The 25,245-nt window shown below is 46.9% G+C and overlaps 9 protein-coding genes across 9 annotated transcripts; 6 read left to right on the top strand and 3 right to left on the bottom strand.

Annotated features, from left to right (window-relative positions):
* Positions 1 to 586: 586 nt before the first annotated feature.
* Positions 587 to 4,115, top strand: KD926_006272 (uncharacterized protein; the record flags this gene model as incomplete). Its single annotated transcript, XM_053099250.1, has 7 exons — positions 587 to 691; positions 751 to 1,218; positions 1,297 to 1,730; positions 1,804 to 2,012; positions 2,075 to 2,330; positions 2,658 to 2,758; positions 2,833 to 4,115. 7 exons carry the CDS (start codon positions 587 to 589, stop codon positions 4,113 to 4,115), a joined length of 2,856 nt encoding a protein of 951 aa, XP_052956916.1.
* Positions 4,116 to 5,599: 1,484 nt separating this feature from the next.
* KD926_006273 (type 1 glutamine amidotransferase domain-containing protein) lies at positions 5,600 to 6,667 on the bottom strand (the record flags this gene model as incomplete). The annotated part of the gene is made up of 3 exons (XM_053099251.1): positions 5,600 to 5,616; positions 5,925 to 6,278; positions 6,346 to 6,667. 3 exons carry the CDS (start codon positions 6,665 to 6,667, stop codon positions 5,600 to 5,602), a joined length of 693 nt encoding a protein of 230 aa, XP_052956917.1.
* A 399-nt stretch (positions 6,668 to 7,066) lies between these two features.
* KD926_006274 (uncharacterized protein) lies at positions 7,067 to 7,399 on the top strand (the record flags this gene model as incomplete). The annotated part of the gene is made up of 1 exon (XM_053099252.1): positions 7,067 to 7,399. One exon carries the CDS (start codon positions 7,067 to 7,069, stop codon positions 7,397 to 7,399), a length of 333 nt encoding a protein of 110 aa, XP_052956918.1.
* An 835-nt stretch (positions 7,400 to 8,234) lies between these two features.
* Positions 8,235 to 9,380, top strand: KD926_006275 (zinc-binding alcohol dehydrogenase family protein; the record flags this gene model as incomplete). The annotated part of the gene is made up of 2 exons (XM_053099253.1): positions 8,235 to 8,346; positions 8,419 to 9,380. The coding sequence occupies 2 exons, from the start codon at positions 8,235 to 8,237 to the stop codon at positions 9,378 to 9,380; spliced, it is 1,074 nt and encodes a 357-aa protein (XP_052956919.1).
* Positions 9,381 to 10,622: 1,242 nt separating this feature from the next.
* On the top strand, positions 10,623 to 11,427 carry KD926_006276 (uncharacterized protein; the record flags this gene model as incomplete). Its single annotated transcript, XM_053099254.1, has 2 exons — positions 10,623 to 10,922; positions 11,263 to 11,427. The coding sequence occupies 2 exons, from the start codon at positions 10,623 to 10,625 to the stop codon at positions 11,425 to 11,427; spliced, it is 465 nt and encodes a 154-aa protein (XP_052956920.1).
* Positions 11,428 to 15,968: 4,541 nt separating this feature from the next.
* KD926_006277 (uncharacterized protein) lies at positions 15,969 to 17,746 on the top strand (the record flags this gene model as incomplete). Its single annotated transcript, XM_053099255.1, has 3 exons — positions 15,969 to 16,500; positions 16,584 to 16,763; positions 16,818 to 17,746. The coding sequence occupies 3 exons, from the start codon at positions 15,969 to 15,971 to the stop codon at positions 17,744 to 17,746; spliced, it is 1,641 nt and encodes a 546-aa protein (XP_052956921.1).
* A 1,773-nt stretch (positions 17,747 to 19,519) lies between these two features.
* On the bottom strand, positions 19,520 to 21,190 carry KD926_006278 (Pogo transposable element; the record flags this gene model as incomplete). The annotated part of the gene is made up of 1 exon (XM_053099256.1): positions 19,520 to 21,190. The coding sequence occupies one exon, from the start codon at positions 21,188 to 21,190 to the stop codon at positions 19,520 to 19,522; it is 1,671 nt and encodes a 556-aa protein (XP_052956922.1).
* A 1,158-nt stretch (positions 21,191 to 22,348) lies between these two features.
* Positions 22,349 to 23,083, top strand: KD926_006279 (uncharacterized protein; the record flags this gene model as incomplete). Its single annotated transcript, XM_053099257.1, has 3 exons — positions 22,349 to 22,360; positions 22,415 to 22,761; positions 22,810 to 23,083. 3 exons carry the CDS (start codon positions 22,349 to 22,351, stop codon positions 23,081 to 23,083), a joined length of 633 nt encoding a protein of 210 aa, XP_052956923.1.
* A 680-nt stretch (positions 23,084 to 23,763) lies between these two features.
* KD926_006280 (sugar phosphate isomerase/epimerase family protein) lies at positions 23,764 to 24,897 on the bottom strand (the record flags this gene model as incomplete). The annotated part of the gene is made up of 1 exon (XM_053099259.1): positions 23,764 to 24,897. The coding sequence occupies one exon, from the start codon at positions 24,895 to 24,897 to the stop codon at positions 23,764 to 23,766; it is 1,134 nt and encodes a 377-aa protein (XP_052956924.1).
* Positions 24,898 to 25,245: the final 348 nt, after the last annotated feature.

Below are 25,245 nucleotides of genomic sequence, written 5' to 3' on the forward strand. Positions count from 1 at the left end.
CGAAATCCAACTTGTGTGCTGGTGAAAATTAAACATCTAGGAATCTCCCGGTCGCAAGGAACTTTATACCGGTGCAATACTCGGCAGAGGGGTGAAATATTAAGATCTACATCTACAAGATGTTCTGGGCACACGTATCTTAGGGCCACATTGTAGACCGACAACACGTATACTAGCATACGTAGCCAGGATGAGTGGCATATGAATATAAGCTGACGTCAACAGACCAATGGGATCTTTTCAGTAAGCAGTCTGCAGAGCTCTGGATGATGTAATACAGGAACAATGGTACAGAACCAATGGTACAGAACCCCGAGGTTCGGAGCTTGCTTACTGCCGAGACGTTGCCGATCACCATGCCAGAGCCCCTTGAGTGTCCACAGTAAGCAAACTGCAGAAGCGTGTCCACAGTAAGCAAACTACAGAAGCCTACTACATTAACACATGTTAATCAGTAAACAAGATAATGTTGCCTGAGAGTGAATCTACCAGGGAGGCTATCGCAGGCGCAGATAAATAGCAGAACCTCACCGAAGTATCAAAGACTTGTAAGTCGATATTACTGATTCAGGGACCAATACTGATAATGAAGCCAGCCTTTATCGCCGTCCTCTCTGCGATTCCTTCTGCTACGGCGCTGGGAACAGTTGAGCCCAGGCAAGACGCCACAAACTCGTCTTGTATACAGGCGGTATGCTTGTCTTCTTCACCATGACACTAGCCTTGTCTGACTTCCTAATCCATTGTCAGTGTTCCCGCCTGGCTCGCAATACTGACTACCGTACGCACTTCCCCGGAAATGGCAACCTTGAAGTCTGGGATGCCAAACAACAAGAGGTTCGGTCCGCTTGCCGCGTTCAACCTACATCTACCGACGATGTTGCAGACATTCTGAGCGTAGTCCTAGATACGTCTTGCAATTTTGCAGTCAAGAGCGGCGGACATGCACGGTACCCCGATGACTCCGTCTCCGTTGGAGGGGTCACGATTGACCTGCAAAGAATGAGGTCCACGGAGGTTTCCCCGGATCGGAAGTCCGTCAGACTAGGTGCCGGCCATGTTCTGTACAGCATGTTCACGGATCTCGAGAGACATAATCTGACTACAGTTGGAGGCAGAGCCGCCGATGTTGGTATTGGTGGATTTGTTCTCGGAGGCGGATTTTCACATCTCTCGCCCGTATACGGCCTGGCGAAGGATAACGTCTTTCAGTATGAGGTATGGACAGCCTCCATATCCAACATTGAGATACACGCATTTGGACGTCTAAGGTACTAACGGGCTCCTCGATCAAAGATTGTCCTCCCCAATGCCACAGTGGCAATTGTGAATGAACGTACCCAACCCGATCTCTACTTTGCTCTTCGCGGGGGGATGAACAATTTCGGCATCGTAACATACTTTACGATGAGGGCGGTCGAACAGGGCCAGATCTACTCCGGGGAAAATACCTACAAAGCAGACCAGAAAACCGCTATCACAGAGCAGGCCTACGAGCTTACAACCCGCTTCAAAAATGATACCGCGATGTCTTTCTACTACGGTTTCGGTTATAACCAGGAGACGGATGAATACGATATCTCAGTAACCCAGACATATGCCCAGCCGATACTTGATCCGCCAGTCTTTCGGGAGCTCAACCAAATTCCGTCTGAATCTAGCACGGTCCGGGTCGACTGGCTGACCGAGTTTAGTAAGGAGGTGGCTTCGGCAACGCCTCCCGGTGGTCGGTAAGGGCTCACTCCGCTGTGGGGACTTAGACCCACGCTGCTAAGGAGTTGCCGGCTAACTGCAGTGGTGCAGAAATCTGTTCGCGACCGTGACGTATAGTCCGTCCGCGGAGCTGGACCGGGAAATCCAGGATATTATGGCCGAAGAACTCCAGTCAGTCAAGGGAGCTCCAGGATTCTTCCCGAATCTTGTTATCCAGCCATTATATGAAGGCGCCATCCGCGCTGGGAAGCAGCGAGGTGGGAGTGCTGGTGGTACAGATGCCGATGGCCCACTTACAGGTATGCCCAGAGGATCAGGATGCCCTTCCAGAAACAAGACCGCGGCTTCTAACTATTGGTAGTCGTTCTATTGACCACACTGTGGAATGAGGTTGCCGACGACGACGCCATGGCTACTTTTGTGAACAGATGGGTTGAGAGATCTGAGGCTGCCACCAGAGATGCCGGGAAATACCACCCTTGGCGCTATATCAACTACGCAAGTAAGGAGCAAGATCCATTTGCGGGGTATGGGGAGGAAAGTCTGCAGCGGCTCAGGAGCATCCAGGCGAGCATTGACCCTAACGGTGTGTTCAGCTCAACCGGACTGTGCAGGGGGTATTTTAAGTTGCGGTAGTTTAGCAGGAGAGCGCAGCCAGGGGTCAAGGGAAGAACAAAGAAGGGTTAGCTTTGCCGTTGCTGTAAGTCTCCTAGTATGCAATTACTTGGTCCGGTCCATTAATGTAATCTTTCCGCCCCCTACTACTTCCTTCCTTAAAATATCATCTTTCTATCTACTACTACGAAAAATGCCTCTTTCTCAAGAGACCAGACTTCAGATGGCCATTTCAGCTTATAAAATTGGTCAAATCAAGTCAAAAATCAAGGCTGCCAACGTGTTCAAGAGTTACACAGGAACCCACGGCCAGATGGGACTGGAAACAGGACCGTTGAAGCCTCTTCAAGTAACATGGACGACGGAACCATGCACGAGCTTTATATGTGGCCATTTGCTGACATTGTTCACGCTGGAGCTGCAAGTGTTAGTAAGTTTTATTATTTCACGCTCCTCTTTTTATATTCTTTGTGCGTATTGTTCTCTAACCATGGCCACATGTAGTGTGCTCCTATCAGCGACTTAACAACAGCTACTTGTGTCATAACAGCAAAGCACTCAATGGCCTTCTGAAAACAGAGCTCAGCTTTCAGGGGTTCGTTGTGAGTGACTGGTGTGCTGGTGGAGTGCCCAGCACACCGGTATTGCAAGTGCCCTGGCTGGCCTGGACATGGTCATGCCTGATGCAAACAAATACTGGGGTGCCAAAATTACCGAAGCAGTTCGCAATGGATCTGTGCCAGAGTCACATATTACCGAAATGGCTACTAGAATTATGGCTGCCTGGTACCTCTCTGGCCAAGCTAACCCAGATCTCCCGCCTGTCGCTGTTGGGATTCCAGGTATTGGAGGCCCATGTACGCCGCGATAGAACACAGTTATTCTGGGACTTTGATGGTACGGCGCGAATGAATTCAAAAGCAGATGCATGCCTCATTTTTATTAACGCGGCAGCGTCTGAGGGTGTGGATCGACCGGCTTTGCGCGACGATTATTCAGATGGATTAGTCTTGGGCATTGCTTCACGATGCAACAACACCATGGTTATCATACATAATGCCGGTGTTCGCATGATTGATCAATGGATTGAACATCCAAATATTACGGCAGTGATATTCGCACATCTGCCCGGTCAGGACTCTGGAGAGGCCATCACCAAGATTTTATATGGTGATGTGGGCCCAATTGGAAAGCTTCCTTATTCATTACCTCGCAATGATTCAGATTATGGGTCGCTTCTTTCTCCAGTGACTTCTACAGGCTGGGACCATTATTTCCCCCAGGATAACTTTACTGAAGGTGTTTTTATTGACTACCGAGCATTTGACATGAACGGTATCACGCCGCGGCTTGAACTCGGGTATGGCATGACATACACGACATTTAGGTATTCAAATCTTACAGTTCACAAGTCCGGTAATCTATTCGATCTCTCAGAGTATCCTATTGGGCCTGTGATTCCAGGTGGCAGTGCCGACCTTTGGGAAACTAAAGTGGCTGTCACAGCTGACATTACAAATACCGGTCAAATGGTGGCCGCAGAGGCCGCACAGCTATATATCCAAATTCCTGCCGAGGATCAGCTTATTTTACAGTTGCGAGGGTTTGAGAAGGTGAATGTCCCTCCCGGCGAGACGAGGACTATCTCCTTCAACATCAGGCGTCGTGATCTTAGTATTTGGGATGTGGCTGCGCAGAAGTGGAAACTCATTCTGGGGGCCCAGTATCCTGTTTTTGTTGGGACCAGCTCCCGGAAATTGATGCTAAACGGGACGTTGGAGCTATAACAGAGCTATATACTGATATATGGGGGTTGTTGGCTGGGGCCATATTCATATATATCTAGCATATAGCAAATTAGACCCAACACAGTTTGCCTTAACCTTTCTGTACCAACCATTTGCAGTATGTACAGACCACTATTAGGCTCTATTTATAGTGACAGTTCGCATCATGTAATGTTACATAGTGCGCGGTTAACAGGCAGAGAGTCCGAGATCCGTATTCTCGCCTCGGCCAGGAACACCAATTTTGGCGCGGCATGACTTTCGCTGGCATGTAGGACCATAAGAGATTCTGATTTCTCTAGATGTGCTTCCTTTTTTGACTGCATCACCGAAATTTCTGGGTCTCGGTTGTAGGAGTGAGCAGGACTTACCGAGCGACTATTAAATATTTGGCACGTCCATTTTGCCAGGGCCACTTACTCTACCTACAAATGATTTCTATCTGCTTATTTTTCACTAAACCTTATTCTTATAGCCTGAGGGCCATGGAATACTAGTCTCTCTGTCGACCTTGTTTGGTCTCACCGGGAAGGGTGCGAACCAGGCGTTTCCCATGATACCGTAAATACCAAACGACTTCGCTGAGCCCCCAGTAGTCCATTCTCCTGCGAAAAAGGACTTGGTGTCCAGGAGGGACGGAGCTCTGAACTGCAAACACTTCAGCATGACATTGTCGCTGCATATTACATGATCTACAACATATAGAATCTTTATCTCAACGGAATCTCGGCCATTACATGTGAAGATAGAAGTGGGGCTTTAAGTCCTTTACAGATGCATCATAGCAGCCAGCAGTAAGGCCACCTTAGAAGGATTCGTCAATAGGGGGATAGAGTAAGGCTGGGTCTACTGAAGAGTCTTATCAGCCAGCGGACCTCGAGTTTCTGATAGTGCAGGGCTCTTATCACTCGACGATTTGATATTGAACAAAGGCAACTGTGCAGTCTATCATGACGGCCGGCCCTACAAGGACTATTCTAGTGGATAGCACATCTTAACCACTAACGCAAGCCCACTCACACACTACCAGTTCGCAACCCAGCTGCTTCGGCGAAACAGACCGTTGAAGTCAGCATGTCAAAAGACGAAGCATACAATCTGTTGTACCTAAGATACTTGCACGTGGCTGTACATTTAGCTGGCGTCTCACTTGATATGGAATATAGGATCGTTTTCGCGGGAATCGGGCAATGAAGAATGAGGGTTTATGTGTACGCAACTTGCTTACACTTTCCCTCTGATTAGCCACGATAAGATTCGGAGCCGGAGACAATGCTAATCGCTCACAGGACCCACCGCTCGCTCGGTCGGTACTGTGGCGCACGCAACTTGCTTACAAGTTGCGCCTAATTGGTCAGGATTATCTGAAGCTTGAATGGGTGACGAAGCGTAACAACCGTTTCCCAGTGAGCCCCGCCAGTCCACAGAGGACGAGAGTCAGTCCTGTGGGGCATGCAACTTGCTTACGAATTTCCTCTTATTGGTCAGGATGCGCGAGCAACTAGTTTGTTAAGTTAGTTAACCGCAAAAGTGCTTGTTTCATTGCTCTTCGCGGGTAACTTTCAGTCAAGCAATTAACCAACAAGTCCCTATCCATTGCATCATATTGAACAGATTTCAAATGCCACTCATATCCGACTACTAGGGCGGGTTGACAGAGGAGAAAACATAAAAATTATAAAGATAAAACCTATGGGGCCTCTGGGGTGGGCGGTTGCAAATTTGCAATCACACTTGGTGATCGGAGGTGGCCTACAGCTCTCCCAAAGTTGCTCTGCCAAAGTTATAACCCAGCCGCTTTGAGCATACTTTCGCCGATCACGGCGGCACTTGGAGGGTTCTGACCCGTAACCAACTTGCTGTTCCACCCACTGGTGATGACCTTAACGCCGAAGGGGCTCTCGGCCTTTTCGTACATTCCACCATTTTTGCGTAGCTCCGTCTCCAGCAGGAATGGCATATCACTAGTGAATTGCATGATTTCCTCTTCGGCATCAGAGAGACCCGTGACCTTCTGGCCAGTAACCAAGTAGTTTCCGTCGGATAGCTTCACGTTGACTAGAGCGGCAGGACCATGGCACACAGCAGAGACCACTTTACCACACTCATAGAACTCCCGGACGACAGCATGGGATGTCTCATCGTTGGCAAGATCAAACATGGCTAACAATCGTTAGATATATTACCCCACCTTGAAGTACTGGATATCTTGTAATATAAAAAGACTTACGACCGTGACCACCAACGTAGAATATTCCCGCAAACTCGGAAGCCTTGCCTAGCAGGCTCTTAAGCTTCACTGTGTCCTTCCAGACATGAGACTTCTCCTTGAGGAAAGCCACGCATTCAAGGTCCTCTCTTGTCGCTTCGATTGAGTAGGGATCGAGGGGGGCTTCACCGCCAGCTGGAGAGGCGACCACGATATCGAACATGGGCGAGAGCTTATTATAAGGATGAACGAACTCAGGGAGATACCATCCCGTTGGCGTGCCACGACTAGGGAGAGTGCTCTGCGAAGAGAGAACGAAAACGAACTTAGGCTTCGGAGACATAGTTGTAGTTGTAGAGAGCGTAAGTTGTTTCAACTTGGAGGTCGCGGTCAAGAAATACTTAGACAGAAACGTAGGAATCAGTCGGTGATGCGCACATATTTATGTTTTTTAGTTTTGAATGCAACCCTGAATACATGACAAATCGACACTCTAAATTGAGTAGAACTCAAAACTCTGTTCACGATAGAAGCAGTTGGACTTATTCGGACGTAACCCACGGTGATAATGTAATGAAGTTGATTTAACACCGAGAGTGAGTATATAAACACCTGTCCTCCCGTAGCTCTCATGCTAGGCGGTCGAAATTTTCAAATACCAAGATATCCTCTCTCTTAATCTTCTTTGTCTCTTCTTGACCACTCAAGACACCTTTCGCTCGTGAAAACCACACTTTTTATCATGGGTTACACAATCACCGTTGTCTTTCCTAACGATATCGATGCCAAGTACGATATTGATTATTATAACGCGAGCCACATGACGCTCATTGAAAAGCATTGGTCCAAGTATGGTCTGAAGGGCTGGTCTGTCACTAAGTATCTTCCGGGCTTGGACGGTGCGGACCCGTTGTATGCCTTTGGCAGCCAAGTCTTTTGGGAAAGCGAAAAGGCTATGAAGAAGGCATTTGAAAGTCCTGAAGTCGCGGAGATTATGGCGGATGTTCCTCGCTTCAGCAACAAGCCCCCAATTTTCTTGATCGGCCAGACAGTCAAGCCTGCATTCAATATCTGAGGACAGTAAGTTCATTATATAACTGTTTCTACAATTCTATTTATGGCTAATTAAGTTGCTGAAGAAGTTTTGGTGGTCATTTATCTCGTTGTATTTGAAGAGTATGCTATCGCAGCAAGTATGCAACTTCCCAGAGCGCTTTGGTGGAAGGCCAGACAGTTGACGTGGCTCTCTATCCATCAAGGAGGTCCGCAAGCAAAAGATTCGATGATCATTTTCCGAATTTCATGTACGGTTTTTTTTTTTTTTTTTTTTTTTTTTTTTTCTTTCATATCGTAAGCACTCCAATCTCAACCATCGAGAGCTGAGCTCGAGGAATAGTGGGCTACGGTGGCCAGCGTCGGATTCGGTTTCGAAAACGGCAATGCCCCGTAACAGGATTCGAAAGCCCGGAACAGAATCAGTAGCATGATGTAAAATCTTTCGCCTCCAACCGCGTGTGAAAAGACCCCCGTAATTAAACCGAGAGATCGTGAATATAGCTCAGTATGATGGTACAAAAAGAGTCGAGATCATTGCCCTGCCTTGTCATGTAAATCATGGCTTGTCCACAAGACCGTAAATGATGTGAATGGCGTAGTCATTACTTATGGAATGCTGTACTTCTACTCCGGATGGTCTTGCAAATAGTAACCTCTTTCATCAATACAGGTAATTTTCGCCAGATTGCAAAAAGGCCAAACTCAGATTTGGGGAATGGCAAGCTCTGAACCGAAACTTTAGCCTAACTCCGTCACGGTGGAGACTTAAGGTTCCCTCACATACAAATGCAGGATATCTCCCCACCACCAAATACCTGAAATGCCCAATTTTCGTGTTTCATCATCCCAACACCATGCAAAAGGCCATCGTCATCCAAACTATCTCGGAGCCCGCACGGCTTGTCGAGCGAAGTATCCCCGAGCCAGGCAAGAACCAAATTTTGCTGCACGTCACAGCTGCTTCGCGTGAGTATTCTAGCGTAGCCCCCTGTAGTAGTTAAGAGTCTTTCTTCGTTACTCACTGACCCTGTCCTGTAGTGAACCCGCTCGACCAGAAGACGCGCGATGTGGGGTTGTTCTTCAAGCAATCCTCCCAGGTTTTAGCTCATGATATCGCTGGCGAAGTGATACAATTGGGGCCGGACCAAAATCCCCCCAAATTCAAAGTCGGGGACCATGTTTTTGCACACGCAAATTTCGTCCCGGGCAAAGCCTTGACCGATTGTGGCGGTCTCCAGCAGTACGCCATCGTGGATGCTCGCTTTGCGGCCAAACTTGACGCAGCGGGACTCACAGACAACGAGGCAGCCACGATCCCTGTGTGCGCAATGGCGGCCTTTATTGCCCTTTTTCATTCAACCGGGCTCGGGATCCGTATTCCATCACCTCAACTGGTTATCTCCCAATCGATAAGTTGCTCCGCGGACGACAGCAAGGCAATCCTTGTCATCGGCGGGGGATCAAACTGTGGCCGATTTGCAATAGCGTTTGCTCGGATGTGTGGATTTGAACAGATCATCACGGTCGCAGCCCGAAGAACGGCGGTTGAATTGCGGGAATTAGGCGCAACACATGTTATTGACCGACATGCAAGTCGCGACGATATTGTCCGTCAAGTGCGGGAAATCGCAGACGACGGGTTGGTCTACGCCCTCGATACGGTGAACATAGGGCCAGGACAAGAACTAGGACTCGCCGCGCTATCAAACTCGAAAAGAGGTTGCTTGATCACACTTAACCCGGTCAATGAGAGAGACCCAGAGCCGTCTTTCATTGGTAAGAAGATAGCTGGATACGAAAGGCGCCTAACTTTTGGATTTAGTGCACTGTACCCGGAAGTGTCTACAACGTTTTGGAATCATATTCCAGCGTGGGTAACGGCGGGATATATTCGTCCCCTACAATACGAGGTTGTGGAGGGGCTGGATGTGGTGCGAGTTAACCACGTTTTAGATCAGTATCGTGAGGGTCAAGGACAAAAAACGGTTGTACGGCCTTAAAGATGTCTAGTTTCACCAGCTTGCTGTAACGAGAATTGAGACCAATGTATCGCAATATTTGCAATACTGCGGGTGAGCTATATTAGACTTTTTAAATCCTGGGCTTTGATTTTTCAGGAAGCAGCCCACAGTAACTCTAGTGGTGACTGCCCTACCAGATACATTCGATTCGGTGCGGTTGGTTGGTTGACTCAGTGACGGAAGGGTCTCTTTGACATCTGCGCGAGAAGCTTTATAAGGTCTTGTTACATGTAGCGCGCGAGTTCACGCCCACTAAATGAAGGCTTCAGTCTCGAAACCCCTGTTTCTTTGCGCCATCTCGGTTTCTTGTGATCCAGCTAACAATCACCGCATCGCAAAACCCGTCCTAGGTCTTGAAGAAAGCAGTTCTTATTTATGCACCCAATTTTGACGTTTCTTGTTTTGCTTGCCTTCGTATTGCCCATGATGAAACTGTTAACCAAGGGTCCATCTCCCTTCGGATTACGGCAGATCTCGCTAACCTGAGCAGCAGATCACAGGTGCTGACGTTGAATGTCCCTCCAGAAAGAGTCGAAGAATGTGCATTAGCCCGGACAAGCAATGAGAGCCTCTGTTTATCTAGTTTAGTCTCCATACTCCAAGCGCCTGTTACCAATGCTTCGGCCGTCTCAACACTGAGTCTGAGACTCAATACGACCGGCATTGTTCTGTGTCCATCTGAGATGAAGTCTCTATGTCCCGCCAATCGAGGATACTTGATCTTTCACGCATTTGCAAAGATTTTTCAATACAGATTCCTACGTCTACACTTTTCCAGACGACAATTTGTGAATAAAGAACTTGATCGGCTGGCAAGTTTCTCTTGTACCCTAGGAGAAAAAAGTCTTCAGACAGAGACTTTTGACCACGCTCGCCATGGCGTAGTCCAGAGAGATTGGCGTGCCTTCACTTTGTCCCTCGATCCACCCCCATATTGTGAGGAGTCTGTATCCGAGCAGGTGGTTGGAAAACGTCGCAGAGGTATCTTATCTGGTTGTTGTCTTAGTGCTTTGTTATGCATCTCATTAATAGTATATAGACCAATGGTCAATGCCCCCTGACAATGAAAGACGAAAAAGTCTGCTCCTTCCATCTCCTCAACCGATAGATACTCCTACCGAAATTAATACGCCGAGTACTCTGTCTCCGCCACCATCCTCAATCTGCCCAACTTACTTTACGCATGCTTCTTCTCCTGGCCGCACAGAGCGTAACAGACTTATGCGTCTTGAACATGAGCTCCGTGGTGTTTCCGATGATCTGATTTGCGAACTATTAATTCGATCAGGACGCCAACATCTGCTGGCCAAACCAAAAGGTGTAGACAGTGATCTGCCAGCCGAGTTTGCCGAGGTCAAGATGATTGAGCGCCGCCTTAAATCACATATTGCCGATGATATTGTTGATAGCGCCGTAAGCGAGTGTCGTGATCAGATCTTCGACGAATGCAAAACGAACAAAGCCGAATTTCGAGAACGGTCGAAGATGGTAACTCCGAAATACGCCTTACGGCCAATGAATGTATGAATGAGATGAAAGAACAGGCACAACTTTCTACCCAACACTGGCCGCCCTGGAACTTACATGCTTATAGTATGATTGAAGCGAGTATTAGTATACTCTGTATGTGCTTGTTACTAGTTCCTGCTTGGATTAAAGGCGATGGCCCAAAGAGAATCACATTATTTGTTGATCGCTGTTGCGGTTGGCAAAGCTATCAGAAACAAATGACAACAGACAACAGAACAAATATCGATTGCGAACAACATTAGCGCTTGTTCCTCTTCGCCGTCGCTGTTTACATTCACCATTGTCACTGAGCTTGACTGCGAGTCCTGTGGCTCTATCCTGCTTGAATTAGACATCTGCAGGAATGGCTGAGGAGATTGCTGGAGAAGCTGCTGGAGGAAAGGCATTAAATATGGCTGGTACTGCTGTAGGTACTGTGGCAGTTGCTGAAAGCTTTGATCACATCCCGGACTATCTGATGGGATTCCCATGGGAACCCGGCCCCTACTTGAAGTAGTAAGAGCGTCTTTGAGACATAATTGCTCATATTCAGGGCCCAGAAGACTATCCACAATCATGTATTCTTTTGTCCCTTATCTGTGACGATTCTGAACCGTTGCATGCGAATGTTTTTGTAACCTTACAAAGCCGAGTGCCCTACTGACCACGCATAAACTTCCGTAAGTACTTGCATACCATTTTACGGTATCCTAATTCCCTGGTGAGGCTTAGTTGCGCCCTCAATCATAGACGTGCTCGTAACCATAGCCTGAAGATCAGATTCCGTCCACGCCTTAGAGTACGAAGCGCACAGTTCAAAGAGTGATGAATTAGAAACTGAGAAATTTAGTTTATACGTCAATTAGAGTGTCTGCGGAATCCTGTCAACTGCGACATACTGTTAGAGCCATCATCCCATAGTCAGTTCTCATATTATTCACAGCAAGTGCTAGAGACCGTACAAGCTCCAGCCCATCCCGGACTTCTGACAAGTGAGTGAAAATAAGGGCGCGGCAACTTCCTATTATATTGGATGGTATTCCGGGACTGCAGTGATTAAGTAACCCCCACGTATCCTTTGAAATCATTGCAAACCATTTCGCAATTTGTTCCAAATCAAGAATGTTATGAGCCCCATTGACGAACCACCGCATCTTCTTCTCATTAATGATTTTGAATCTTCCTTGCATACTCTTCCATTCCGTATCTTTAACAAGGAGAGCCTCGACGCTATCAAGCAAAGTCCCGTATAATGTATCTAGTTCCTCTAGACGCCCGTAATCGCTCGCCATATCGCCACTGAGCCATAAAATATCTCGACGCAGGTTCATGTAGAAAGAGGTCTCCGGAAAGCCTGGGTGTTGAATACATATGTAGTATTCGAGTGTGTGTGCATACGGAACTCGTGACATATCCACAGGGCGATAGGAGGAGGACGATATTCGACGGGAGAGCTGCATTCCACGATTCTCGAAGTTTATTTCCAGAACTGTATCAAGTGAACCAAGCGGACGCAGAATTGTTGGTGCATCGTATTCATTGTCGCCTAGCTCTTCTAAAAAAGACGCCGCTTCAATGGCTCGTGTTTCGGGCCATGTATATTCCCAGATCATGAACCGTAGTTCTAGTGGAATGGTGGCGAGCGAAGCTCTGCGACTTATTGAAGACATTTCAACAGCATTTTCCTGTCTTTGTGCCATCTCTACCTTATTCTCTCGCCCTGACGGGTCGCTATCTTTCCTTGGGCGCTTCCATGGTACGATGCCGCTGTGGTTAACTATGATAAATTTAGCCAATTGCAGATGATTCGATGCTCTTGAGAGGGTCAACCCATTGAATAGTGTCATCCTGACTGCGGAGATGAAAGTCTTATTAGTTTATATTGGGGGAATCTCCTAGATTTTAACATTTACAGAACGCGTCTTAGCTTGCCCTGTTGAGCCTTAAGTTATGTAAGCCAAACGAGCATCTTATCCACGCGCACTCGAGTATTGGCATCACAATCCTGTTGCCTGGATTACCAAGGGACGGACCAATTATATTTTCTTTCTATGAGATCCAAGGAGGCCGGGCCCTGCGGCTAGTGCATCTAGGAGTGGCCTTCGCCCGAACAGTCTAGATTTTGGGTGCCAAGAGCGAAGGCTGCGTGACATTCTCCGACACTCTATTCCGGATATTGTATCGTTTTGATGCAGCCAACAAACTATCATCTTCGTGCAAGGAATTGAATTCACATGGACGTATGTGTCAAGAACACTCCAGCGCTGATCTATATTTATACTATTACCTGGTTAGGTTCATTTTATAACAAGATAGTAATCTTTCTAGAAAACGCCAACCCCCCTCTAAATAGACCATATATTTAAATGCACCTAAATCGGCTTCAAATATGTGCACAGAACTAATTCCATCGGCCTTTGCTTGGTTTAGAAACATTGGGTGTCGATAATCTTGTTTTCTAGCTAATAAGCGTCAAATAATTTGGTTACGTCTACATGAGACTTGAACTAATGTACGCCACCCTAACTTACAACAAAGAAACCGTGGTGATAAAGTCCTAGCTAGAGCCGGGAAAGCCTGGAAGAATCGAACGGCTGAATATTATTGGCCTCACGCGCTCTCAGAAGGGGGACGCTCTCTTTCTCGCCATAAACCTGGTTCTTGATGGTTATATCTAGTATAAAGGACGGGCCTGGGCTGTCTAGCGCCAACGCCAAATTCACGAGAAAGGCACATTTGCCTCAGATAAGCTTGGCCGCCGCAAACAGAATATATTTATCGTGGCAGCAAACGAGGTAGCTTTCGAACAGATGGACAAATTGGAGGAGATGATGATTAAATTGGAGGAACTGAGGAATCGGGGGATGAGCATGAGCAGAAATCTGTGTAAGTAAAGCGACAAAGCAGCATTGCAAATTGGTGCCGAAAAACATGTGGTTACTTTGTCTTTCTATCTTGTTGCTTAAAGTGACGACCTACAGTGCGGTTTTTCAATAAAGGTTGTTTCATGATGGAAGGATCTTTGGGAAGGTGTGACTTTCAAAAACTTCGCAGATGTTATGCCTCTATCCGGAGACCTTTTTAGAAGCCATCTAGACTCCCTTGAACTGATCTCTGATTTTGATTCTCAGATATTGCGCGGCCCCTATGGAGATCTAAGTGTGATGGGCTCAATTTAGGATCGTCATATTCAACTAATCTGACCTAGGCAGCTGACAACGAGAATAACAAACATGAAGAAGGAAGAAGAAAGGAAAGGAGCTAGGCGACGCGGATGTCAACCCCGAGGGGAAGGCAAACGCAGGAAACAAAGCAAACATCTAGGTGACATGAGAACCCGCCGTCACATTAAGGCGCAGACTTTTCGCCAAGTACCATTCATGCAGTCTAATTGAAATTTATTTCCTGTACTATCGGGCCATGTATACCCTATGTCAGAAGTAGTATTACTAAAGTCCTAATGCCAATTCACCCTAAACTCTCAGGGTCCCTATATAGTACGTTGACTGAATGGCCTGTTGGTCATTCATTGAGCCTTTTTGGCATGTAGTGCAATGGTAAAGTCAACGGACCGGTGCCTTACATAAACTGTACCTGGCAAATTTCAGATAGACATTCACACAGCGAAATTACCAATCAACCACGAACGAATGCGCTAATGTTAATTAGTACTTTGTACACCAATGAAACAAAGTGAATAGAGCCTACCCTTTTCCCCATTGAGCTGAGCGTTCTAGTGACCGTGGATTATCAGAGATGCCGCTGAACAGAAATCCATAATCAAAACCTGTGGGCTCCCAAAACTTGATCTAGAGTTGCCTGCAAGGCCCTTCCTGGTTGAAAACATTAAAATTTGATGATTTCGCTTCCTGGTCAGTAAGCGTCTGATTAATTAATTGTGAGTCTACGAGACCTAAACTAGTGTGCGCCACCCTAATTACAACAAAGAAGTCTTGACGCTAAATCCCTAGCTACAGCCGCAATTAAATGCAACAATTGTAGATGCAAATATTATTGACCTGATACATACACCCTAAAAAGGGAGTCCAGGCCTTTTCGCCATAGACCTGGTTGCTTATAGATTTATTTAGTACAAAGCTCCTGGGTTATCTAGTGCCAACACCAAACTCACAAAAAGGGCACGCCTGTCTCAGATAAGCTTGACCCCCGCAAAGAGACTATATCCATCCTGGTAGCGTACGAGATTGCTTTTGAACAACTTCTCTAGTGCTGTGACTAAGTATGCTGAGTCTGCCGTTGGTGATTATTCTACTCCTTACCAAACGTTTGGACCCTTGGGCCTAGCCCTTTCTCCTCATACTCCCCTCTATCGACCTTGTTCACAAAGAGCCGATCGCGGCTTTAACTATATTTGGTTTTCTCGTCCTAGAACCAGAGAGGCAGAACCACTAATCCTTTTCGGGAAGTTGATCAGGGGTACGAGTTTAGGTTCATCCCAGATCTTGAACACATCAAAACAAAATTTACGAATTTGAACTCCGTGATTCGTGCCGGGTGTTGGGGGAGAGGGATTTGATATGTTCCTCTAGCAGCTTATGCTTGTCAAATTACCTTATATTACGCAGATAACCTCGCCTGCCCGGTCAATTGGGCATTCTGTTGGCCGTCTCTCTAGGCGTAATTGCTAGTAATGTACACTTAGGAATATCGAATGATGAAGGTCTGATTCTTTCAATCTAGCTGTAAACGATGGTTTAAATACATAAAGAATAATAAGCAATCTAGCCAATACCGATATCCGGAATAGGAAGGTCTCCTATGTGACTAGCGGTCACATACGGTTGACACATTCATTTACCTTCCTAGTAATAAAGCGATGAAATTTGTAATCCGTGACAGGGGGTAAGGTGACGGACCGGGCCAATCGCTTCTGGGTTTGGCGACCCACTCAGCGCCACTCATTAGTGTCGCTGATCTGAGGTTTTGAATACCTGGTCGTGCTGGCGTTTAGTGGCTGATTCGGGAGGGCGAATTTAAAATTCCACTGCCCTCATCCACCCACTCTCCACGTTTCACTGGAAACCGTACCTTTTGAAGATGGATTCCTGTCCTCAAGAAATAGTCTCAAAAGTCGATTGCAGTTCGACCTTGACGGGTTGCGGTAAAACGCTCCGCGCTCAATTTGCTCCTACACAGCAAAGGCTGGAATTAACACTCGAGCAGTCGCGGTCACTTGCAACTGTTATTGAGGGCGATAAAAGTCTTGCGCGTCATTTCGGTGTTCCTCTTGCTAGTGACTCTATGACGGGGAAGATTGACCCATTATTTGGCAAACTTCAACTTATAAGAGACGATGAAGGGAAAGTTGACAATACTATTTGCTGGCTCGATATTGTTCTCGCACCTTCGTATAAGCCAGCGCGTCGAGAGGATGGCTATTATTATTTACAGCTTGATGGACGCAGTGGATTGATTCAGGTGTCAGAATCAGACCACAACTTTATCGAGTCTGGCCTTCCTCAAAAACTCATTAATCCACGCTCATATCCGAGCGATGTACAGTCTGAGGAAGAGACTATGCGGTTAGTCGAGGGGTTGTTATTGAATTTGAACCAACTTGCCTCACAGAGTGAGTATTCTCTTGAAACCATCAGTTTTCTTGCTATTTCTATAACCCTATGCGTGTACCTTTACATATTGACTTGGGTGTAGTCATCGACCTGAACAATGAATGCCGGGAAAAAATCAGCCAAAGGCTTGAGATTCTCAGGCAATTTAGCGGCGGCTACTCTCAAAACACTCAGCGGGTCCACGATAAATCGAATCATGTAGACCTGCAGACCACTGAGCCTCCAGAGCCGGCAACACCAAAGGGAATCAGAAAACGCAAGCGTGAGTCAAGATTTACGAACATCTTAATGGTGTATACAGCCTAACTTTCGGTAGTACCTTCTACATGGGAGCCGGAGGAACTAGATCGTTTACCCCGGTGGTTCGGGGATCACAAGCATCTAACGAAGAAACAAGTTGAGGCTGAATTCAAGAAGGACTTCGGTAGATTTCGAACCTTTGGTGCGATCATGGCCGCACACTATCGGGCAAGAAATGAGCATGGAACGCATCGTGTAGGGTTGAAGCGGAAACTCCACCCCGATGATTCCCTACCACCCTCAACGGCCATTGAATCCGCTCGTGTTGCAGTACCCGACCGCATCTATCCATCCTTACCAACGTCCGATTCATGTTCCAGACCTTCCGTGTCCTTTTTGCCTCCTCTCAGAAGCCTCTGCAGTCCGGGAACATCGAACGGTGGAACCACTGAGAAGCAGTGTACGGAGTCGCCCCACCGAACCACACACATCGAAACAGTAACTCCTCGAGAAACGGCAGAAAGGCCTTTGTGGAAGGATTGCTCTTTTTCCAGCACTTCAAGAGCCGAGGTAGAAGATTTCGCTCCAACGGGTACCGCTATCCTCAACCCCGAGCAGACCACAAGGGACGGCAGATCATCACGAAGAGGACACCAGTCGATCCAACCCTGTCCTATCGATACTCGAGAGGGGAATAACACTCTCCGCCATGACAGCCCGATTGATTCCCTCGAGCACGTGGAAGGGGACACCGCTGTCGATCATCATGGACTCTCCGGCCAGCAACACAGCGTGAGCGCTTCCAACGAAGGCTCTCCCGGGATGCCATCAGATGGAAGTTGGGTCAATCCTGATTCTCCAAGTTTCGTATCCGGACAAGATACGCTAGATGGTAGAGGAGGTTTGACTGCGGCCAATAGATTGCCGCTCCCGATCTACCCTGACACCGGTCCTCAAGTGATGCCACCAATTGATCAGGTTCTCAATGGACAGTTATGCCTATAAATCAATCAGCGTTCTCGGGTTGGAGCTAGCAGCCGTGACCGGTCACTGCCCCGATGAGGAGTGGTCGTCGTTCCTCATCCCCAGTTGCAATGAGTTATAGCGTGGGATTTCCCACCTGGATCAGATTCTCAATATCAAATTCCTGACAGGCTCTGGTATCAATAGCTGCTCGCTAACTTGAAGCGGTCGCTCTGGGTCACTCATGGGCTATGGTAGAATGAATGGTTGAATGTGATGTCCAGAACACCGGGGATGAATACAATCTGTAAATGCCAGGCACCGCCCGGTTCCTATTCAATCGGGTCAACTGTGATTACTCTTAGCGAATCGACTTTCTTGACCTGAACTCTGGGGTGGGCTTGGATTCGGGGTGTTCCTTCTAGAAGACAAAATAAAAGCGAGCTCAACGCCCTGTGCTTAAAGTAGAAAAATTTGCTATAATAACTATATGTGATGCCTTTATCTTTCAGACTAGACGAAATCGCTTTTGCTTACGTGTATCTGCTTCGCACGAGATCTTCCTAGGTAGCATCATCCGCTTATTTCTCAGTTGAGGGTCCAACACCGAAAACAGTGAAACGGAACCCTCGGAGCTTGTATACACTGACAGAGTATTTTGTGCATCTGGAAGGATCTGTCGCAGTTCTGCATCTGGGATTTCAGAATGTTCGTGATCAAAACCCGTCTTTTATTCTGGAAGCTGATCTTCCGCATTATTTCGCTAATTCTGGTCACGTAATCTTAAACCAAAGCTCATGAGACAGAGACATACCACACGGGCAATACTTGTTACTGTACCGGCCACTAAAAGCTCTGGTCATTCTCGGGTTTCACTTCCATGTTGGGTTCGCAAAGGTAGTATTATAAAGTCTGACTTCACCAGATTTCTGTTTACCCGACCGCGGCAATTCTTGTCTGCTTTGCGTTGTTACAATAAAAAGTAATGCAGATGACCGAATCCTCTGCGGGAAATCCCTGCAGCATGTCTTGTGGTTAATACGCCATGGTTTACCATGGTGTCTTTAGCTTACAGACTGCAATAATAAAAGGCTCTATAGAGGCCCTCAATTACGATCCTATTCCCTCTTCATCAGCATAATATTGTGACTACTCGACATCAATTTCCAATAAAAACCTTCTAACAATTTATTTTACGTCGTCTACTCTAACCAGCTAAAAATGAGGACCTTTCCAAAATCAGATAAAAAATTCATCGGTAAGAAAGCAGATCGGCGCAAAAAAGGTCTGATGAAAAGGGCATGCGAATATAGTAAGATCTGTGATGCCGAAGTTTTTGTTGGAATTAGGACTCTGGTCGGCTCTATACCTTGCTGAGGCTTCGGGGTTCTGATCTCCTTTGGTCTCTGTGGCCGCGGAAGATGACTAAAGTGATTAGTTAACGTAATTCCCAACCGAGCGGGCCATCGCGTATTCTATAGAAACCATCACTTTTTTTGTACTCGAATATTGTTACGGGCTTGGCAGTGGGTAGGTGCGCTTCTACCCGCCAAGACCGTTTTAGTAGGTCGTTACCGACTGAGCTACTAAAAAGACCAGAATACCAAGTCAACGACTTGGTACGCGCATCACTCTATATAGTGGTTCTTGGTCAGTTCGTCATAAATATCTCAACAACTAAAGAAGATAATGGTATAACGTATTTCACTAGCGAGTGAGTCAACACTACCGAGTGAGTCACCTCCACCCAATTTCTGCCCGCGGGCCAAATACTAGAGGCTTTATCAACGAAACAATTACATTTCTATATAAAAACTACTTAGGAACTCGATTAGGACATTGTAATCGCCTATGTCCTAGAATATGACAATCGCTACACCGCGGGGGCGCTCGTACGCGTGGCCTGCCTGCAGAAAGTGCAGGATCTAGGGGAAGCGTATTTTGAGCTTCATCAACCTCATTCTCGCGCTGAAATCGCTCTAGGCCCTCCTGAATAGCTGATCCCTCTGTAATAGCTAGCTGCCTAGTAGAGTGTTTCCTTTTTTGAAGTTTCTTTTCATGAGAAGCGCGTAATTCGTGGATTTCTTCGCGTGCAAGAATAAGCTCATTAAGATGTAATTCATGACTTTTAATAAGCTTATTTATACGCGTCTCTAGCGAAGATGAAGGGCTCTGCATACGCGTTTTAAGAAGCTTCTTCACAGTAGATGCCTGCTTCTCCAGCTGCCTCGTAGTGTACGGTGTCTTAGGCGCTGAATTGATTGACCGGCTGCCTGGTGGTGTGGGGGTCTTTAGTTGAATATTCAGCTGATTGAACACCCTATCCGGATCAAATGGAATAAGGCCAGCGCCTGCGAAGCTATTCCGAATAGTATCTGCTTGAAAAGCGCGTTCACGAGCTTGTGGAAAGGCCTTTAGGAAATCAAGTTTATCAATATGATTGATTCCTAAGCGTGCTTTCCGTTCCACTAAACTCCCGTACGCCTTTTTTAAAGGCGCAAAGCAGCCCACGCCCAAAGGTTGAAGCTTATGGGAAGAATGAGCTGGCATACAGATAGGAATAACATTATTCTCACTGCATATTTGGTCAAACTGAGGCGTAAGATGGCTGCCATGGCCGTCGAGAATAAGAAGCCGATATATTCCAGTTGTACGACTAGTAGTAGCAGGAATAAAGAGATTTTTAAGCCAGCGAAGGCTTATCTCATCGGTAGTCCATCCATTAGGACTAACTTCAATCCTGCTATCGCGTGGGAGCTTAATATCTTGATACCAACCCTCTATATGGACCTTCCCTTTAAAGATCACACATGGAGGAAGCGCCCAACCAGTAGAGTTGATACACTCGATTGAAGTAACCCATTCGCGATTACCTGGCTGTACAAGAGAGGCCTTTCCATAGTAGTCAGCTCTAGTAACTACTCGTGCAGTAGCTACTAGGCCCATAGCGAAGCCAGTTTCGTCAAAATTGTAGATATCTTCCTGCGCGATCCCGTGTTGCATTATAGTAATTTGTACGCAGTTAAACCACACTTGTATAATCTGAGGGTCTTCGCATTTAGCACGTCGATAATCATAGTGTCGAGTATAGCGAGTTTTCAAGCGATCTTGTCGTTTAATAAATTTGGTGACCCAATTCTCTCCGACTGATTGAACTGGGGTAGTACCGCGTTGAGCAAGTAGAATATTGGCCATTTCTCGTATATGCGAAGGTCGGGGAGGGGCTCCACGTCGATCTAATGATAGAATCCATTGTACAAGCGATTCCTCTTCATTTTGAGTCATTTTATGGCCGTTGGCGCGTATCTCTGAGCGTGAAGTTGTTCCATTAAGTCGGCGACGAAGCGTTTCAAAAGAGATATGAAAAACGCGCGCAGCTTCACGGATACTGCGAATTTCTTGCTTTTTTAAAGCACAAATAGCAAGTAGAATCCTGCCCTCTTGCTGAGCTGAGTTTCCTGGATTTTGACGCGCTTTTGGAGGCATGGTGGGTGGTTGAATTGGATGAGGTTTTCGGTCGCGTCCAAAACGCGGTGGGTGACTCACTCGCTAGTGTTGACTCACTCGCTAGTGAAATACGTTACTTTAAAGTAAATCAAGATAAGTATCATCATAGCACTGTATAGATATCTTTTGAAAATCTAAATATCAATAATAATTCTATAATGTAGGATTATTCAAAATTTCGAATAATACATACGTAATTTAATTTACTGATATAGTCAGTTTATAAAAGTAGCTTAGACTTCTATATATACTTTATCTATATATTCCCATTTTATATACCAAATTTGAACTCATTTAGACTTTCGGATGTTGAGATATTCAAGTATAAAACAGTCATGATTTATGTGCAATACGCGGTGGCCCGCTGGGTAGGGGTGGCTCGCTCGGTTGGGAATTACGTTAGTTAACTAGTTAACTAGTTAACTAACTATCATCGCCTTACTTGACCGGACCCATCATGCAACCGATCGACATTAATCATATAATATATGATGACATAGAACGCGTAATTCCGCTCTAATTATGATGATCCTGAAGCCCCTGAGATTGCATAAACATTGACTTCTTTATCGTGTAGTTAGAAAGAATCAAGACCTTCACTCATTTGAATAGTTATGATCATATAAAATCGGTTGAATAATCACTTCTTCGGTAGACCCACATATTTCTGCCACAGTCTCGTGTCGCCGCGGATATGCACTAGAAATAAGCCCTTACTACTAAGGGTTGACCCTTTTTAGTGCAGCGGTATTTTTTCCACATCTCGCAACTTGTGAGTTCACGTGACCAGGAACTACTTCCAGTCACTAACGATTGTAGGACTCGTATTATCCAACGGCCATCCACCGAAATGTTAAAGATTTTGATGTGGTCCCTGAAAGCAAAAAGACTTCCCTTCCAGATTCCTCTGGCAAAGGGGCTGATACAAAGAGAACATAAAGAAATGGATCGTCGAATGATTCTCTGACTTGCGGAGAATGTATATTTGCCTTGGTTTGGTCTGATAGTTTCCGGTGGATAGTTTTGGTATTTTTATATATCCACTATATATCAAGTGTTGCAAAGGTAGACTATAATTACATGTATCGAGATTTACTCTGAAAAGGGAAAGAAGAATATTGGATCTTGTGATATCTAATGTCAACTCTTGTGCAAACGTTAATACCCAACTGTTGTATAATTGCTAATCTGTAACTTACAAAGCAGGAATGGCACAATGGCCTACTGAGCCCTATGCTGTTCATGAAGGCGTCGATCCTGACGTTAAGTTTATTCTCTGGACTTTCGTCGGCCCATTATTCCACCCAACCTTCGTCTACCAATGGCCTGCAGTTGATCGGCGACCAGCGGCTACCTGATCAGCGGTATGCCAACAACCTGGTCGACAGCGAAGCCTGTCCCTTCCCATCAGCCCTAGAGCTGGTCGACGAGACAGCCACAAACACTATGACCGAATTAGATACCCGTACGCCGATAGAGGTCTGTGAGAGCGACCCCTCTCGATTGTCCCGGTTTGCGTCGTTCACGACTGCCGTCTACACATTCACGGCGTCCGTCGCGGCCACGATCTGGACCTGGTTTCATCACAAAGACTGAAGCTCCCACACCGGCAATGTCGACGGCTGGCGGTACGAGTACCATCCGACGGGTCGCAACTGTGATACCACTGCCCAGCAGAAGGCCATCCCGGGTGCCATCTACGATTATCTGAAGACGGTTGAAGGCGACAAAATATACGACACTCAGTGTCTATTGCTCGACTATGGAGGCCCCTATGCCGGCTACTTGAAGCTTGGAAAAGAGGGGGCTTTTGACTCTTCGGCCTATTGTGGTCCGACACTGCATTTCGAGTATTGTGCGTCGGAGGTATGAACAGCTTTTGATTGAGATATCATGGGTGGGAGACAGGGATTGCGACAGTACTACATTCTTGGTTTCGTTGTGCTTGGGGGAAAAGGGGATCTAAGTGCAGCTGAGGCAATGTCATACCGAGGGGGAAGTTGGGACTTTTGAACAAGATGAGCGAGAGAGATTCTGTGAGAAGCGGCCCAGTCTTAGACCTGGTGGTAGTGTTTTATGTCTGTAAAATTGGGAGTCAATAGAATTGAAATGATACAACCTAATACGAACCTACCCTTATCTCCTTCTCCAGGACTGAAATATGTTTAGCCATCGGGGTCTATTCGGCTTGTAGTTAAGACTATCACCCTGTTTGGAATCTCACAATCCATTAAGATCCTAGTTCAATATGATAATTCGTATAAAAGGTTTGTAACATATGAAGTTAATTCTTACCGTTAATCCTATAGCCCAGTTTCCTATGAAGTGGTACATGTATAAATAATAATATAATTGTACTACTCGAGAATCTCTCTCGCTCACAATCTGCCCACCTGAATGATCTGAAATGTTCAATTTCCGTATTCGTGACACTAAACCAAAATCAAACGCCTGCTAGTAGATGCACAATCCACATCCCATCCCAATAACCTATACAATAGAAACCATAAACCCGAAATACTCGAGACTAGATACTCGATAATTAATCCGAACTACAACCGATGCTGCACCGCCACCAACCCATCACTCCCCTCACTCCCTTCACTACCCTCGCTCTTCCCGGACACCGAATCCCCATCACTCCCATCCACCAAAGCACTAGCAGCGGTCTTCAACCCCAACGCGCCCACCAACTTCCTCCACGACTCATACCCCCTCTGCGCATGCCTCATCGGCGTCGCTGGATCCGTATCCGCCAAAGTCCGACTAAACAGTTCCAACGAGACCCAGCCCTCGAAGCCCGTATCAAAGAACGCCTTCGCGGTCTCCAAAACAGGGAGATATCCGCCTCGATCTTCCTCGAAAGCGAATAGTCTTGCATTGCGGGACCAACTCATCCGACACGGTTGCGAGTCGACGTGCCATTCGTGAGACTTGTTTAGGGGCGCCGAGAGCCGTTCGCCGTCGACGATCTGTAGGTAGAAGATCTTGGAGACGTCGACTCGTTCACGGAGTCGGGTTAACGAGGCTGCGAGCTCGGCGTCTGCGTTGGGGGTCTTGCCTGTCGGGCAGGATGGGTCGGCGTAGACGCGGCCTGCTAGGTTGAATGTGTCGAGACAGATGCCGACGTTGGGACGGTCTGTCCGTTCGACGACGTCGTAGGCGGCTTCCCATGTGTCGATGTGGTTACCCCATGCGAGGGCTTCGTAGACGAAGCGGATCACGGGCGTCTGTTGGAGTCCGAGGTCTGCGACGCGTTGCATGTCCGAGATGATGATGTCCATGTCTCCTGTGGTGCGGGATTTGCCGGTGACGGGGTCGTTAGGGAGGAAGTTAGAGGGGATCTGGATGAGGTCGGTGTGGAGGGCGTGGGCAATGGTGAACCACAGGGGGAGTTTCTCGGTGACCAGACGCTCGTGTTCCGTCCGGTCGAGAAGACCTTCGAAGAAACCGAAGGGCTGGAGACAGATGATGGAGAGGTTGAGGGAGAGGCAGAGCGAGTGCACGTGGTGGGCGGCGGCGAGGACGTCGCCGGCGTGCGAGGTGCGCGCCAGATGCTCCAGGTCATCGAAGAAGAGCTCGATGCCTGAGTAGCCGTGCTGCGAGGCCTGGTGAAGTTTGTTGGGCAAGTCGTGGATCCCTGGGCGTCCCAGGGACATGGAGGCGATGCCGAGTCGGTTGGGCATTTTGAAGATGTATAGTATGGAGATGAAGAGGGTGGCTGTGAGATGATATCAGGATACGGCGGATATGCAATGCACTCGACTGGATCTGATCTAATACCCAACACCAAGAAGGAGTATAAAAAAGAAGAAAGAAATCTGATACCTAGAAACACCGACGAGAAAAAGGAGTCGAGTCGTCAGATAAAATACGAGCAAACTTTGAGAAGGAGGCGGTGCTTGGCGTTTAAGAAAAACAGGAAGGATGTGATGCATCGACTCCCGATGGATTTGCTATTTATGAAATAATTAATTTATTAGTTCGATAGTTATCATTCATCTTGCTTGCTAATCCCCGGTGCCTGGCAATTC

This window comes from Aspergillus affinis (genome assembly GCF_023601865.1).
Source record: "Aspergillus affinis strain CMG 70 chromosome Unknown NODE_32_length_299506_cov_85_929706, whole genome shotgun sequence".
NCBI classification, from domain to species: domain Eukaryota; kingdom Fungi; phylum Ascomycota; class Eurotiomycetes; order Eurotiales; family Aspergillaceae; genus Aspergillus; species Aspergillus affinis.